General features: G+C 41.8%; 1 protein-coding gene across 1 annotated transcript; it reads left to right on the top strand.

The window, feature by feature from the left end:
- The first annotated feature begins 10,874 nt into the window (after positions 1-10,874).
- On the top strand, positions 10,875-13,665 carry LOC148932184 (cytochrome P450 736A117-like). Its single transcript, XM_089064181.1, has 2 exons — positions 10,875-11,754; positions 12,926-13,665. Exons 1-2 carry the CDS (start codon positions 10,876-10,878, stop codon positions 13,532-13,534), a joined length of 1,488 nt encoding a protein of 495 aa, XP_088920307.1. The 5' UTR covers position 10,875; the 3' UTR covers positions 13,535-13,665.
- Positions 13,666-14,239: the final 574 nt, after the last annotated feature.

Below are 14,239 nucleotides of genomic sequence, written 5' to 3'. Positions count from 1 at the left end.
GGGACGAAATGCCGCAAGTTCCAGTAATAGTTCGTGAGGTGTTCGACATCTGGGGTATGGACTTCATGGGTCCTTTTCCCTCATCCTATGGAAACTCCTACATCCTGGTGGCAGTTGACTACGTATCAATATGGATAGAAGCCAAGGCTACAAGCACTTGTGAATCTAAGGAAGTCACCAAGTTCCTCAAGAGTCATATATTCAGCCGATTTGGGATACCAAGGGCAATCATCTCCGATCAAGGGACTCACTTCTGCAACCGAACGGTCGAAGCATTGATGAAGAAGTACAGAGTTCATCACCGCCTATCCAGTCCTTACCACCCTCAAGCCAACGGGCAAGTAGAGATCTCAAACAGGGAAATAAAGAGCATTTTAGAGAAGACAGTCAACCCCTCCAGAAAAGATTGGAGCACAAGGTTGGAAGATGCTCTGTGGGCATATCGGACAGCCTACAAAACTCCTATAGGAATGTCCCCCTATCGCATCGTCTTTGGGAAGATGTGTCACTTGCCAGTGGGAATTGAACACCGAGCATACCGGGCAGTACAACAGGTTAATGTGGATGCTAAGGCCTGTGAAGAGGAAAGGATGCTACAACTTCAAGAGCTGGAAGAACTCAGATTGGAGTCGTTCGACTCAGCCATGTGGTACAAGGAGAAAACAAAGATGTGGCACGACAAAAATCTGAGAACCAAGGATCTCCAAGTTGGTCAGAAAGTACTACTCTTCCAGTCAAGATTGAAGCTAATGCCTGGGAAGCTCAAGTCCAAATGGGCAGGACCTTACATTATCACTGCGCTACGTGCTAATGGAGCGGTCGAGATTTCAGGGAGTATCCCTAACTCTGAACCTTTTGTCGTTAATGGACATAGATTGAAAATATATAGGGAAAATGAAGAGGTGTGTGTAGTGGAAGAAATTCCACTACACTTTAAGAGCGTCTAAATGACCAGTAGGAAAGGGATTTGAAGTTCCACCTGGTCAACGTCATATGTATTGTACTTACTGACCGGGTAAAGCTTCAAATACCCTTAGTAATGATGTAAATATTGTAAATATTTGGTAATTTAATTTAAGTTAAGAAGGAAAAACAACAAAAAGATTTTTTCGGATCTTAAATATTAATTCGGAGTTCGTACTGACCACGAGGATACTACTTGGGTAAAACTCTGAATTATATTAAAGACCCATTTATTTACTTTTTTCTATTTCTAGCTAATTGAGAAGAGGGAGTTGAGTAAAATTTGAATTTTTGGGCGTGTTGCAGCTTTGCAGGCGAGTGCAGAGGCTGGGAGGCGCGTGAAGCAAGGACGTGACAAGCAACGTCCAATCAGCTGTCAGCAAGCGCAACCGCCTTCCACACGAAGCGTCTCAACCGGGCGACTGCCTACAACCGGTCAAAACCCTCAACTACCCACCCCTCTATAAAACACCCCACCGCCTAGTACCCTTCACTTTACAAACCCTTACCTGCATTCTCTCAATCACAACCGCCACCCCACTCCGAAAACCACCACCCACTACAGAAACCACCGCAAACCACTACCGGTACAGTCATGGCAAAGAGAAAGGCAACCAACAACCCGACATCTACCACCGGCGAAGCCTCGTCAGAACTCCAGCCAGCAGCCGAGTCGCGGCCGCCAAGCCAACAACGATCACAACCACCGCCGACGACACAAATTCCGGCGATGGTTCCTTTAGACGCACTGGCGGCGTTTCTAAGGCAACAAGACCCCAACAGAGACTGGGCAACAACCCTAGCCGGATTTAGCCTAACCGGAGGAATGCCGACGACATCAAACCCTACCCAAACTGCAACCACAGAAAACCCACCCACCACCACCCCAAAAACCTCAATTCCAACATCCGAAAATATTTCCCCAACAATTGCTGCACAATCAGAACCCTCCCACCCTTTCCCAAACACCAACAAGCAGAGCCGTTGGACGTCAGCCCTCTTTCCGCCTACCAAGATCCCAACTGGGGAGAAACAGAAGACAAGGAGAGTGGAGGGAGAGCAAGCGAGAGCGAGAAAGGTGAAGCAAAGGAGATAATGGCCACTGAGGCCAAAATCAATGAAGCAGAGAGGGAGGGGATAGATCTGAACGCAATGGACAAGAAGCAAGGGTTGACGGAAGATGAATTCCAAGCGGTTTTGGGCAAGGGGGATAGGATCGTGATAAACCCCGAAGGGGTGGCTGAGGTACTGGACCTCGCATCCCAGGCAGTAGGGAAGGGGGAAGCAACAAAGGAAGCGGAAAGGTCGGAAGGGGTAGCCCACCAGTCAGAAGAGGAGAAGACAGACGAACAACCGGAAAAGACCGAAAAACTTGAAGAGGAGAAACAAGAGCAGAAACACATCAAGAGGAAGCCTCAGTGGTAACTAAACCCAAACCAGTAAAGAGGAGGCTAGTGTTGAAAAACGACCCCAAGGCAGAAAGGCAGAAACCCCAAAGAATGTCACAGAGATGTTTAGGAAAGTGGACGTCCAACAAGGCAGGAGCAAACACCGCAGCAGATGCAGTGGAGGTTTCGAGTGATGACGAGAAGACTACTCCTACAAAACCTGGGGAGGAGCCCTCGAATGCTAGCCAGGAGGACACCCAAATGGCAACAGGGACAGTAGCAGCAACGCCGACTGACTAGGAGGAGAATACTGACAAGGTGGCTGAGGGTCTGGACCTCGCATCAGAGTCAGTAGGTCGGGAGGAGGCAGCAAGAAGTGATACTAGTGCCCACATGGTGGCCGAGCCTACCGCCCAGGAGGACACCTCAACACAAGCCGACGAGGAAGCAGAGGCAATGGATATCGAAAGAACAAAGAGTATTCAGGAAAGGAAGAGGAAGGAGAAAGCCCCTGTCAAGACAAAACAAGTCATGAAGAAGCAGCGCACTGCCAATGCAAGCATAGTGATCAGAGAGCCGGAAGAGAAAGAGAGATCAAGCGACACAGACTACACTTCCAGCGAGGATTCTGACTCAGAGAGTGATATCTCTCTGGAAGGAGAAGACTATCACGAGCAACAGCTCCCAGACAACCACCTTGAACTAGTCCACCCTCCGGTAGAGAGGATTGTATACCGGCGGTGGAGGGTAACGCTCACTGATGAGCTTATGGAGGACATGAAGCACTACGACACCAAAAAGCTTCAAGATGCATTTGACGACAAGGATGACAGTAGCAAGCAAGTCAAATGCGGAAAGGTACTCCATATACCCTCTTTGGATGAGTTGTCTGTTCGTGATTCCTTCCTGGCTGGTATGGAAGCATTGGGTTTTGAATGGCTGCTAGAGAATAGGGACCCAGAGATATCTGTGAGATTAGCGAAGGAGTTCTTCACCACGTTTAGGTTCCAACTCACTACGGACCTAGACGAGGTGTCAATTTCCTTTAGGATATTCGGTGGAGAACTGTCGATGAGTCTGATAGAGTGGACTGTGCGATTGGGTATGTGTAGCCTGGAGGAGGCTATAGGTCCGGACTGGAGAAGCCGTGAGAGGGGGGTACCGAGGCGACATATAGAATTTGAGCCCCAGGAAGCCTGGGAGGAGTTAACCCACCCCAATGCTGGCCAGTTCGCCTCCACAAAATCCAGATATACCCACTTCAACAATTTCATGCTACGGTTGGTGCAGCTCTACTTAGGCTATAACCTAATGGGGCAGAGCAACTCCGCTGCAAGAACGTCCATGACCGAATTGTACTTGGTATGGTGCGCTAAGCATGGAAGGAAACTGCACCTAGGGTTTTGGACAGCCTACCAATGCCACCTGATAGCCACCTACCCAGCCAGAAACTTGTCGCTCTGCCACATACTAGGAGCCTTCGTGCGCAACAACATCATCATAACAGAGGCAGAGGACCTGTCTCCAATGTACATGGTCGACGCTCCTGGCCTATTTGATATACCCTTCTTCGTCCGCACCAACTTGGTATACTACAGAGAAGGTGTACCCAGTTCTACCCAATGGGAGAAGCACCTGGAGGAAGGGCACAACAAGGCCAGGAGGTGCAAGCTGCCCACATCGACCAAGCGCAGAGGCTGAGGCAAGAAAATCTGGAGAAGGCAGTGACTGAGCTGGCTGAGGAGAATAGACAATCGCGGGCAGAGATGGCGAAGCTGACAACCCTAATGGAGAGCATAATAAAGGAGTTGGCTAGAGGGAAAGCAAGCAGTGGAGCTGGAACACGCAGACATGGAGGACAGGAAGAAGAACCCACCGGACCTGAGGAAGAAGACGACGATGGACAACAGGAGGATGATGACAACCAACCCGGACCTACTGAAGAAGAACCAACCCACCTGCACAGAACCCTGCCCCAAGAAGAAGTAGGAGGAACATCTTACCGAACCACCCCCAACTGACCAGTTAGTTTTCTTTTTAATTTTTAAGTTTTTCTTTTGTTTATGTTTTCGTACTTTTATTAAATAGGTAGATTTATGTGTTTTAATTGTATGCAAACCCCATTCATAACACTTAGCCTATTTAATAGTCTAAGTGTGAGAAGTAAAAGGTTTGCTACTTTGGTGCATATGCTTATTATGTTTTTCTTTGTGTTTTTTCGTGGGCATGTTACCTCACACTTAGCCTACTGCGTAGTCTAAGTGTGAGGAGTTTATATGTTTATATTTCATGTTTGTCAATATTTTGCTCTGCTTTGTTTATAATATATCTGAAACTCTCCCACTTAGCCTATTGCATAGTCTAAGTGTGAGAAGTTTTTAGATATAATATGTGTTTGTTATAAACGTGTGTCTGTCATACTAGCCATTCCCAATTTTCACTTCACAGCCCGTATCTGGGGCAGACACTTGTGAAGTAAAAGGGGGGAGCAAATGGCCAGTATGACATGTATATATGTGTCATTTGAGTCAGTGCATGTTAGTTTTTTTTAGGTTTGTTTAGGTCTAGGAATTATGTGTTATGTTTTATGAATGGGCTTAAAACTCAACTGCCTCGAACTGACGGTGAGGGGAATTGAGGGAGATAAGGCATGCCGGAAAACAGAAACCACCCCCTCCAGTAACCCCTAGTCAGTATAGATGATGCAAGTATGAAGGAAAAACCCATCCCTTAGGTCAGACACGAAAGCCCTCTTAAAAGGTGAGTTAGAAACCCCAAAGTGGAACTACTTTCCACTAAATACTGAAAAAAAAGAAGAGAGGCTACCACATGATGTCTAGGGCAAGGTGACCGCGTGTAGCAAACCCTGAAGGCCGTAGGAAACCTCCTTGAAAAAAGAAAAAAAAAAGAGAAAAAAGAAAAAAAAACTACCCTTAGAACCCCATTTTCTAGCCTGAATTATACCCCGAAATAACCCATCAGCCAATGGAACTGTGTGCGTGCAAGGCATGAGGTAAGGAAGCAACTGCCCAGGAGGACATACAAAAGGAACCAGCTGAAAAAGAGAAAAACAAAGAAAGAAGGAGAAAATCGATCTGAAGTTTCCATATCCAAAAAAAAATAGAAGAAGGAATAAGGGTGGCGAAGCCACAGAAAGAAAAATTGAAGAAAATGGTCGCAGATACTCGACCACAAAAAGAGAAAGGAGGAAGAAGGAATAAGGATGGCGAAGCCACAAAGAAGCTACTGACCAGTTGGAAGCCAATGTCAGAAATTGTCCAGCCGAAGAAGAAGCCCTAGCCAGAAGCCCGAATGCACACAGTTCTCCCTCATCAAATAAGTAGTTAGTTTTTGAACCCTAGAGCCTTAGGGACAACTACCCCAAACACTACAAACCACTAGCCCCATTATAAGCCTTAAAGACCTTCAGGAGCTGCATGTGAGATCTGAGTCCGAAACATCTGTGGTTTAGCGTTGAGAGAAAACAGTCATAACATCCCCTGTGAGCAATGAGTGACTGAGTGAACCCAGTGTTTGGCCTAGGATTGGGTGATCCTGACAAGCAGATATACTGACTGGGGAAGAAAAGGGGGGCAGCGGAAGTTCAAGGCTGCCTAAGGCCGGATTGCACCTGATCTCGAGGGGAAGGGTGGTTGAAAATATAGCCTGTTCTATGTGTTTAAGTTAACTATATGTGTTATGTGTTTGTGTCGTTATTTTGTTTTCTTTTCTTTTGCGTCAGAGTCTTGAGTCTAGCTAGGTAGAGTCGGTCAGGGGGAGTAACCAGGCTCGAATGTGACTTATTTCTTTTTGTTTGTCTTCACGCTTGAGGACAAGCATGTGGTAAGTGTGAGCAGTTTGATAAGTCGTATTCTAAACCTTGGTTACTGGTCAGTATGTCGTGAAATTCATGTATTATCTGCAAAACAGTTGCTTAAGTGTGCAGGATTGAAGGATCCAAGTCAGTAGGAGACAATTCAGGTGACGCAAGTGAAAAGGGCGCCAGAAGGGTGCGATACTGACAAGGATGCATGCCAGAGAAAAGGCTCGAGATAGAGAAGGAGGATAGCTGGGATGATCATTGACAAGGGCAAAAAGGTCAAAACGCGGGAGAAGTCTACCCTAAAAGCAAGGGCAAGCCTCCCTATAAAAGAAGCCACTTGGAGAGAGAGAAGGAGTTTTTTAGTTCGATCAACGCCCCTTTAGAGTTGGTTCCTAGAGTTCGGCCTTTGGTTCGCAGTTCGACAATCACACTTAGTAGAATTCTCTCTAGAAGATCGATCCTTCAACATTATCCTACCTCTCGTTCCTCGCCACAGCAATGGTCACTTGACGTCCAAGAGTTTGCCGGAGAAGTCATCAGTCCGCCGTTCCAGCCAGTTATCGTAGCAGTGTAGTAGTATCATCGCCCGGAGTGGCAAAAACAATCTTAATCGCTTTCTTAGTTTAAAGTTTACTTGTTTTCATCGTTAGTTATTTGCAAACACTCATCGTTGTTGCTCTTTTGAAGTACTTTGTTATTTTCCAACATTTACATTATGAAGTTTCTATTTCGCATGTCACTTTGGTTCGAGTTTGCTTCATTCTGCCTAGGAAAGTTAGATTTAGTCATTGCTTTCAATTTCTAAGTGTTTTCTAATCGAGAGTTGTTGATTCAAAGTGTAGCTATGTTTAGTCAAGTTTTCGTGCATGAGTTCTTTTCTGCAATTTGATTACCACCTTGCATGTCAGTCAGTAGAAGTTAAGTTGCAGTTTCACTGTTTAATTTAAGTTTGAGCATCTAAATCGATGGATCTTAAGTTTGAATTTGTAATTCTGAAGTTCAGCCATGGTGTTTGTGTTTATCTGAATTCTGTTAATACTTGGTGAAGAAGAAAATGTCAAAATCAACTTTAGTTTGAACCACTTTACTTTTAAGTTACTTTTGCTTTTGTTCCCTACTTTTCAGCTGTACTGCCCAGACCTGTCAGAAGGCACCCAGCCATCAGATATACCTTGTTGTCTAAATTTCCCCTTTTAGTAACTGTCCACTTTTCATATGCCTCTGATACACCTTGTCCCCTATTTTCACGAACACTCCCACATGTCTGTTATTTTCTCGCCTACTAGTCAGTAGAGTACCACCTTTATTTCCTGTCTAGGTAAAATCTCAACCCAAGCGTGGTAGCTAACCAAAACACCCAGGAAAGTCACCACAGTTATCAAAACGTGTCCATCCTCGTGGGATTCGACCCTTACCTCCATTATACTAGCCAGTAGAAGTGGGTTGAGGAAATTTGTTTGAAGCCAGGTCCCGGTTATCGTACCAACGACTCAGCTGGGTCGGGAATCTCTTCCTGATCAGTTGGATGCACTCAATTTACATACGAAAACCACTAGGGAAAGAAACCTGAAACCTTTCAATATAATAAGCAAATAAATAAGTAAAAGTAAATAAACACGGAGTGAAAAGATAATATGGAGAAAATTGTAGAACTCAAGGATCCGATGCACAGTTCCAAGCTCTTATCCAATCAAATTGTCTTACCTTTGGGTGTCTCTAGAATTACTAAGTCGACCACAATTATAAATTAAACCCCCTCCCGAGGTGTGGAACCTTTGCCTTACCTTTTGGTGTCTCTAGAATTACTAAGTCGACCACAATTATAGATTAAACCCCCTCCCGAAGTGTGGAACCTGCAGATTAGGTGCTAGGATTGAATTCCCCTTCCAATCCTAAAACCCCTAACTCCCAAAAGGTCGATTAGGTCAAAGACCTCACTCAAAACCTCAACTCTCCCGAGTTTTATTGCATTAAGGTGTTAATTATTCTTATTTCTGGATTAATTATTTCATCTCCCGATTAATCTAATTAATCCTACATAGTCGAATGGTGATCAAGCAATTGAAAGGAATAAACCCAAGAATAATCAAATAACTACAAGAGCAAAGCGAGAACAAAATTAATTGGATAAAAACTATGAAATTAGTGCATCATCACCAAGAATTCTACAAGAAATGTTTAGCTACTCATGTTCTTCACAAAAACCATGTTTGAAACAAAGAATTCAATGAAAGACATAAGAGATGGATAATAAGAACTCCTGTGGAATGAATCTAGGAATGAAGTCTTCAATCTTTCAATCTAGAGTCTTCAATCTTCAATTCTCTCTCTCAAAGTGTTCTTGGAGGTGTGTGTGAGTGTTGGAGGCGGTAGGTGTTGAATCTTTGAGCCCTAGGCGTTCTTCCTTTTAATCCCCCATCAAAAATCGCGTTTTTGGCATAAAAATACGACAAAATAGCATACCCGGCCGGGTAAAATTATAAAGAGTAAAACTCACCCGGCCGGGTGGTCATTTTCGACCAATTTCTGACTCTTTTTGCGCAGAAACACCGTACCCGGCCGAGTGACTAATTCACCCGGCCGCGTGAAATTTTCTAGAACGCGCAGTGTTCTTATAACGACCATAACTTCTTCTACCGAACTCCGATTGAGACGTGCAAGATACTCACGCGAAGCTATTTCGAAGAAGAAGAGATTGATATGCATTAGGTGCTTATTGAACTTCAAAATCTCCAGTTAATATTGTCTCAAACCAAGGCTGCTGCACATTCACATATTTTGTACATTTTTCTACACATTCTTAACAAAATGGTCAACATACCAACATAATAGAGAAGTAGGTATAGACATGCTCAATAATAGACAAATTATGATCAAATTCATACAAAACCACCCTCTAAAACCATGTAAAATCCAAGTATGTCACTTAGCTATGATAGTTATTTTTTGTCAAATAAAGAAATAACAGAAGCTGACTATCTATAACATTTGGAAACTAAAATTGTACGTTTTGTCGCCAACTTTGTTACTACCATAGGTTTCATGCAAAGAAAACATCCAAAACTCAATGAAATGGCGAAAGGAAGCAAAGATGATGAAGAACATAAAATATCTCTTTTTTTTTGCGCACATACATAAATCATCAGTTTGGAGATTGAGGAAAATAAGATTGAGGTAAAGAGTCAACGATAGTTCCATAGGATTTATGCAAAGAAAACATCCTAAGTCAACGAAATGGCGAAAGGGAGCAAGGAAGAAGAAGAACATAAAATATCACATTCTTTATGCGCACGTACATAAATCATCAAATTGGAAACTAAAGAGGAAAATAAGGCTGAGGTAAAGAGTCAACGACAGTTTAGGCCTTTCAGGTATAAATAAGTAGGGGAGAGAAGTTACAACACACTGATGATGGTGAGTGTTTTGTTGGATTTTTGTTTTACTATTTAATTTTCTTTATTTTATTAGATTTATATACTCTTGGTATATATTCCTATATTTTTTTAATCTTATGCAATGATATTATCACTTATTTTATTTTATTTATTCTTATTATCAAAATAAGAGTAAAAAATATTTTAAGTCGCGCATAGCGCGTAGGTTAATACTAGTTATTAAAGTAAGAGAGAAGGGAAAAAAGTAGTTGAAATTGTATAGTGGATAGTGGGACCCATAAATAATAAAGTAAAAATGAGTTAGTGGTAATTTTGTCACTAACCAACGAAATTTTGTCACTAAATAAGGTTAGTGACAGATTAATGTCGGATATAGTGGTAATTATACCGAACCACCCTATAACGAAAAACATAGGCAGCTGCCAGCTACCATGGTAAGTTTGTATTAGGGCATTCACAATAAGAGCCTATCTCCGGAGCTCATCTCAAAGCCTATCTCCATTTTTTCATGTCACGTTAGCAGACCCATCCCAGAGCCTATCTCCTTGCAATGAGAGTCCATCTCAGAGCCTATTTCAGAGCCCATTTCATTTTCTCATCATCACTATTTTTATATTTTACTTTTAATTGTTAGTCTGAAATAAAATGATATAAAATAGCAAGAAAAATAAATTAAAGACAATTCAATAAAAAACAAATTTGATTAAAAAGAAAAAATACAGAAAAAAAATAAACTAAAAATATTGTGACTAGAGAAAAGTAAAATGTAGAGTGAAATAAAATAAAATGGGATTAAATGTGAATAATTGGTGGGGAATGGAGTATATAAAGAGTATAAAAAATGAATTAAAAGGAAAAAAAAAAAGAATCGGCTGAGGTTTAATATTAGCTCAAGGGCGGAGGGGGCCGATAGATGCCAATGACCTTAGTGACAGACTAATCTATCACTAAAGTATTAGAAGTAAGTCACTTATCATTAAATGTTCAAAAGTTGATTGCACTTAAATAATTCCAAGTACTACATAGATGACACTCGAATGTGTCCAAATTAGTATCGTCAATTCCCAAGCAATTAAAATATCAAACCAGCACTCCTAGTCACTGTCAACTTGCGTGCAATATTTTATGGAAATACCCATTTAGTTAAATATTCAGCATTGATTGGGGTCCAACATGGCCAGCCAAGATAATATTTAATTTAATACTACTACTACTGATTAAAATTATAATTAAAACTCCTCCATTTGAAGCTTGCTTATCTATATTAATCTTTACCAATCCATCAAGTTTTAATCACTTGGAAAACATGTCAATTCTACTTATTCTCATCATCACTTTATTCTTATCATGGTTGATCAAGAAATATGCATTCAAGTTCAACCACCAAGTTCATAAAAACCAACCACCGTCTCCCCCGAGGCTCCCGGTGATCGGAAACCTCCACCAGCTGAGCGCGCTGGTCCACCGCTCCCTCCAAACCCTAGGCGCGAAACACGGCCCGGTCATGCTCCTCCACTTCGGCAGCAAGCCCGTGCTCGTGATACAGTCAGCAGACGCGTCCGCGAAGTTTCTCAAAGAGCACGACCTCGTCTTCTCCGACAAGCCCCACACGAGCTCCACGCGCCGCCTCATGTACGACCTCAAGGACGTGATCATCGCCCCCTACGGCGAGTACTGGCGGAAGCTGAAGAGCATATGCGTTCTTCAGCTTCTCAGCAACAAAAGGGTCCAATCTTACAAGTTTATTAGAGAGGAAGAGATAGCTCTCTTGTTAGAAGAGATTAAATCATGTTCTTTGTCTGAAACGGCAGTGGATTTGAGCCAACTGTTTGATTTGCACTCGAATAATGTGATCTGCAGAGCTGGTTTTGGGAGGAGGTTTGGCGAAGTGGGAGGCGGCGGGAGGAGCTTTCCGGTGGTGATTAGGGAACTGCTGCAGCTGATGGTGGCTCCGGAGATTGGGGAGTTTGTTCCGTGGCTTTCGTGGATTAGTCGGGTTAATGGGTTTAATGGTAGAGTTGAGAAGGTGAGGGAAGAGGTTGATGAGTTCCTAGAGATGGTGGTTGAAGAACATCTCAATAGAGGCTTAGAGAGTTGTGATAGAAACAAAAACAATGAGAATTTTGTTGATATTTTGGTCAAGGATTCTTCCATTGATAGGGATGGCATCAAAGCAATCATTCTGGTACGCTTCTCTCTTTATAACCAATTGATTTTAGGATGTAATTAGACTCTTTTAACACGTTAGATATGCTTCGATAAATGAGACCGTTTGAGTTAAGAAATTGAGGTCCAGATCCGGAATTTCTGGCCTGGCAAAATCATATACTACCTCTGTCCCTGAAAATTTGATACACATTACCATTTCGGTCCGTCCCTGAAAATTTGATACACTTCACTTTTACTATTTTTGGTAGTGGACCCCATATTCCACTAACTCATTCCTACTCACATTTTATTATAAAACTAATACTTTAAAAGTAGGACCCACATCCCACCAACTTTTTCAACTCACTTTCCATTACATTTCTTAAAACCCGTGTCGGGTCAAAGTGTAGCAAATTTTGGGGGACGGAGGTAGTACTACTTTAAGTTGTTTTCCCACTATATTTTGTATGTGCAAGTATGATGACAAGTTCTAGTACTAGTATATAGTTTCCCAAACATGTAGTATAATAGTAACAAGAAACTGAACACTACAGCCGAATGTGAAATCTTAGATATGGATATAATGCAGTAATGTATTTTGGTAGGTGAAAAACTGAAAAGCATAGTAAAAAACTCGGTATTAGCATTGCCTCCAATCATAATAAAAAGAAACTGATCACTAGTAGACATTTAACAAAAAATATAGCTGAATCATAGGCCTTGAGAAATCATTATTTTATAGGAATTGTTTCCCTATGTATTTTGTATGTGAAAAGCGTAGTGAAAAATTAGAACTATGTCTTATAATCACCACCATACTGCACATATAATAGCAAGATACGTACTACTCGATAGATGATAAAGACTTTTTATACAATGATTCACACAAAATACTGATAATTCGACAGTTGTATACAAATTAAATATTAATCTTTTTACCTTGACAAGGGTTTTTAACCCCTCATTTGTTACATTTGTGTCCACCGTTGTACAATAAGAAACTGAACACTAGAGCTGAATTTCCGGCCTGATGAAATCATAGATTACAGTTATACGTACTATGTAGTTTCTATAGCTGTTGAAAAATATGGTAGTTTAGCATCACCCCAAGGCCCAAACATAATAACTAGAAACTTAACACTATAGCCAATTCTTTTGTGATTGTTGCATGTGTTATATCCTAACAACACTCTCATGACATTTGCAAGGACATGATCGCCGCTGGAACAGATACAACATCTTCGACTCTAGAGTGGGCGATGACAGAACTCTTACGAAACCCTACAATCATGACGAACTTGCAAACAGAAGTACGAGGAATTGTCAAAGATGGACATATCATAACCGATGAAGACTTGGGGAAGATGCAGTATCTGAAAGCCGTGATCAGGGAAACCCTACGTCTACATACCCCGATCCCACTATTGGGGAGAGTATCTCGGGAGGACATCACAGTTATGGGGTATGAAATCCCAGCCAACACATTGGTCATCACCAATATATGGGCTATTGGCAGAGATCCTGCGTCTTGGGACGAACCAGAGATGTTTCGTCCCGAGAGGTTCCTAAATTCTATGCTAGACTTCAAAGGTCTCGATTTCAAGTACATCCCGTTTGGATATGGGAGACGAGGCTGTCCTGGGACCGCGCTTGGAATAGCAAGCGTTGAGCTCGTGCTAGCGAATCTTGTGCACAAGTTTGATTGGAAACTTCCCATGGGAGCTAAATGTGAGGATTTGGATGTAATGGAAGAGGCTGGTGTTACTGTTCATAGGAAACATCCTCTTATGGTTGTGCCAACTCAGATTGGAACATAACATGTTGTAAGAGATCATGCACAAGTTTATAGTTTGAATAATATTATAACCATGTGAAGGAATATCAAGGCAGATGTGTAATCAAAGTAGTACTCCTATAACAATAAATGTTGGCTTAATTATGGTTTCTATCTCAACTTCTTAAAATGTTTTCAAATCTATCCCAATTTTAATAGAATATCAAATTTATATTTAATCTTTTAAACTACTCCTATAACAAATTTATTGGCCGATATGGAGGCCTAAGCCCACACAAAAAGGGCAAGTGTTATTAATTTGAAGCAGCCTGTTTGAGTCTTGGCCCATCAGGTTTGGGCCAATGCATGCATGGTTTCAAACCTGATTCCTCCTAACATGACTTCAATTTGGGGGCATATAGCAAAATCAAAAGCAAATAGAAGTAGTAGATTCAAATTTAATATAATGTCAATATTGTATGTGATTCCACCACACTCCTTTCCATGTGCACGAAATGTGTTATTTTAAACTACAACATCACGAATAAACAATATTGAATTTGACTGCATAAAATAAATCCTACATCATGGTTGAAACTTGAATATGTCCAACTATTGACCTTCTGTTAGATGCATGATTTAAAATATAAAGGGATTCCATCAATCCAATCAAAAGTATAAACTAGCTAAGGGTAACAACTTGCTTGCAATATTTAATGGTAATATTCAACGCTTAAGGCCATTCAGT

This window comes from Salvia hispanica, chromosome 2 (genome assembly GCF_029641045.1).
Source record: "Salvia hispanica isolate PSC_SH4W2 chromosome 2, Shi_PSC_v1, whole genome shotgun sequence".
Taxonomy (NCBI): Eukaryota; Viridiplantae; Streptophyta; class Magnoliopsida; order Lamiales; family Lamiaceae; genus Salvia; species Salvia hispanica.
Note: the sequence above shows the minus strand (reverse complement) of the source record. Positions and strands in the feature narration are given on the sequence as shown.